The sequence below is a fragment of the Sinocyclocheilus grahami genome, unplaced genomic scaffold, assembly GCF_001515645.1.
Source record: "Sinocyclocheilus grahami isolate Dianchi unplaced genomic scaffold, SAMN03320097.WGS_v1.1 scaffold5100.1, whole genome shotgun sequence".
NCBI lineage: Eukaryota > Metazoa > Chordata > Actinopteri > Cypriniformes > Cyprinidae > Sinocyclocheilus > Sinocyclocheilus grahami.
In genome coordinates, this window is record NW_015509878.1 from 10,604 (window position 1) to 12,122 (window position 1,519).

The 1,519-nt window shown below is 36.8% G+C and overlaps 1 protein-coding gene across 1 annotated transcript; it reads left to right on the plus strand.

The window, feature by feature from the left end:
* Nucleotides 1-49: 49 nt before the first annotated feature.
* Nucleotides 50-1,307, plus strand: LOC107577094 (bromodomain-containing protein 8-like). Its single transcript, XM_016263204.1, has 5 exons — nucleotides 50-140; nucleotides 454-523; nucleotides 615-664; nucleotides 1,023-1,145; nucleotides 1,223-1,307. The coding sequence occupies exons 1-5, from the start codon at nucleotides 52-54 to the stop codon at nucleotides 1,305-1,307; spliced, it is 417 nt and encodes a 138-aa protein (XP_016118690.1). The 5' UTR covers nucleotides 50-51.
* The last annotated feature ends 212 nt before the right edge of the window (nucleotides 1,308-1,519 follow it).

The window sequence follows — 1,519 nt, forward strand, 5'->3', positions numbered from 1 at the left end:
GCTTCAAATAAAACTTCTATTTCGAACACAACTGTTATTGTAGAACACAAGATGCTGTCTCTGGGTCCGACTGAACCCTGGTCAGTTCGGGAGAAACTCTGTCTCGCGTCCTCAGTGATGAGAAGCGGAGATCAGAACTGGTAAGAATAAATCATTTACCCTCATGAACTTAGTATTAACTGTATTAAGATTGTAGCATGTTATATAATTCAGAGCTTTACCACGCAGCAGTGTCTGTATTGTATATAAATCCTAAAACGTTTTTATTTCCACGTTTAGAGTTTGAATCTAAGAACAAAGATTCCTGGAGAACATTTTTACAAGAAAATACTATTTCAGTTTTTTGACTTTAAAATTTGACATTAAATTCAATGTGTTACTCTTCAGTGTATGTGATTATTTATAAAGGGTTACTGTTAAATGTGTATGATACACTGTTATATTTTTTGTCAGGGTGTCTGTAAGCAGAGCCATCAAGCCGTTCTCAGAACCTGGACGACCCCCAGACTGGTTCTCCCAGAAGGTAATTTAAATGAGTGACTGTGAGTGATTTTATTAGTATTAGTGATTTGCTAATAGATTTTTGTTTTAACATGTTAATATGACCTCTGCAGCATTGTGCCTCCCAATATTCTGAGCTGCTGGAAACCACAGAGGCCCCAAAGTAAGTAATTCTCTCTCTCTTGTTCTTAAAACATTTGTGCTGAGCATCTTTATTAAATATTGCCATTGTTCTTGCAAAAACCCTAAAGAGAAAAATGTTACGATCCTCAAATAATCTGGTCTGAGTAGACAATGAAAAATAATAATCTGCATAGGAGTTGTACTTTATATTTGTGCATGTAAAGCAGTAAATATGTGAAAAAAGCATTTTATGATTTGTGCACAGTGTTTGTGTAATTAGATTCTGGCTATTATCTTAGCCAGTTAGCATGTTGTAGTATTGTTATCATGGCAACCTAAACCATCTCAGTGTATGTTCACAAGCTCACTGGTAAGTTTGACTTGTGCACTCCCTGCAGACGTAAACGGGGTGAGAAAGGGGAGGTGGTCGAGACCATTGAGGACGTGATTGTGCGTAGATTGACATCAGAGAGGATCGAGGAACTCAAGAGGCTGATCAAAGACACACAGGAAAAATACAGGTACATCTCCACCTACTTCTCCTTCTCCCTGTCTGTATCTGTCACACATATGTGATAAATGTGTTCTTTCCCTTCAGGAAACTGAAGAAAGAGGTGGATTTGATCCAGGCAGGTCATATGGACCCTAAACTGGAGGAGCTGTGGGCAGATATAGAGCTGTAAGACAATTCTCTACTGTTTTTCTGTCATGTTATTGGCCTTTCTTTTTCTGACATGTCTCCCAATATAATGTAGTTTTAACCACTCTTGTAGTGATTTCACTTAACAAGCATTATTTCACATTAGGTTAAACCCTCTGAGAAATGGTGGAAATCGTATACAAATATTTTTATGAAATGAATGCACCATATTTCTTTTTTATATATATATATATA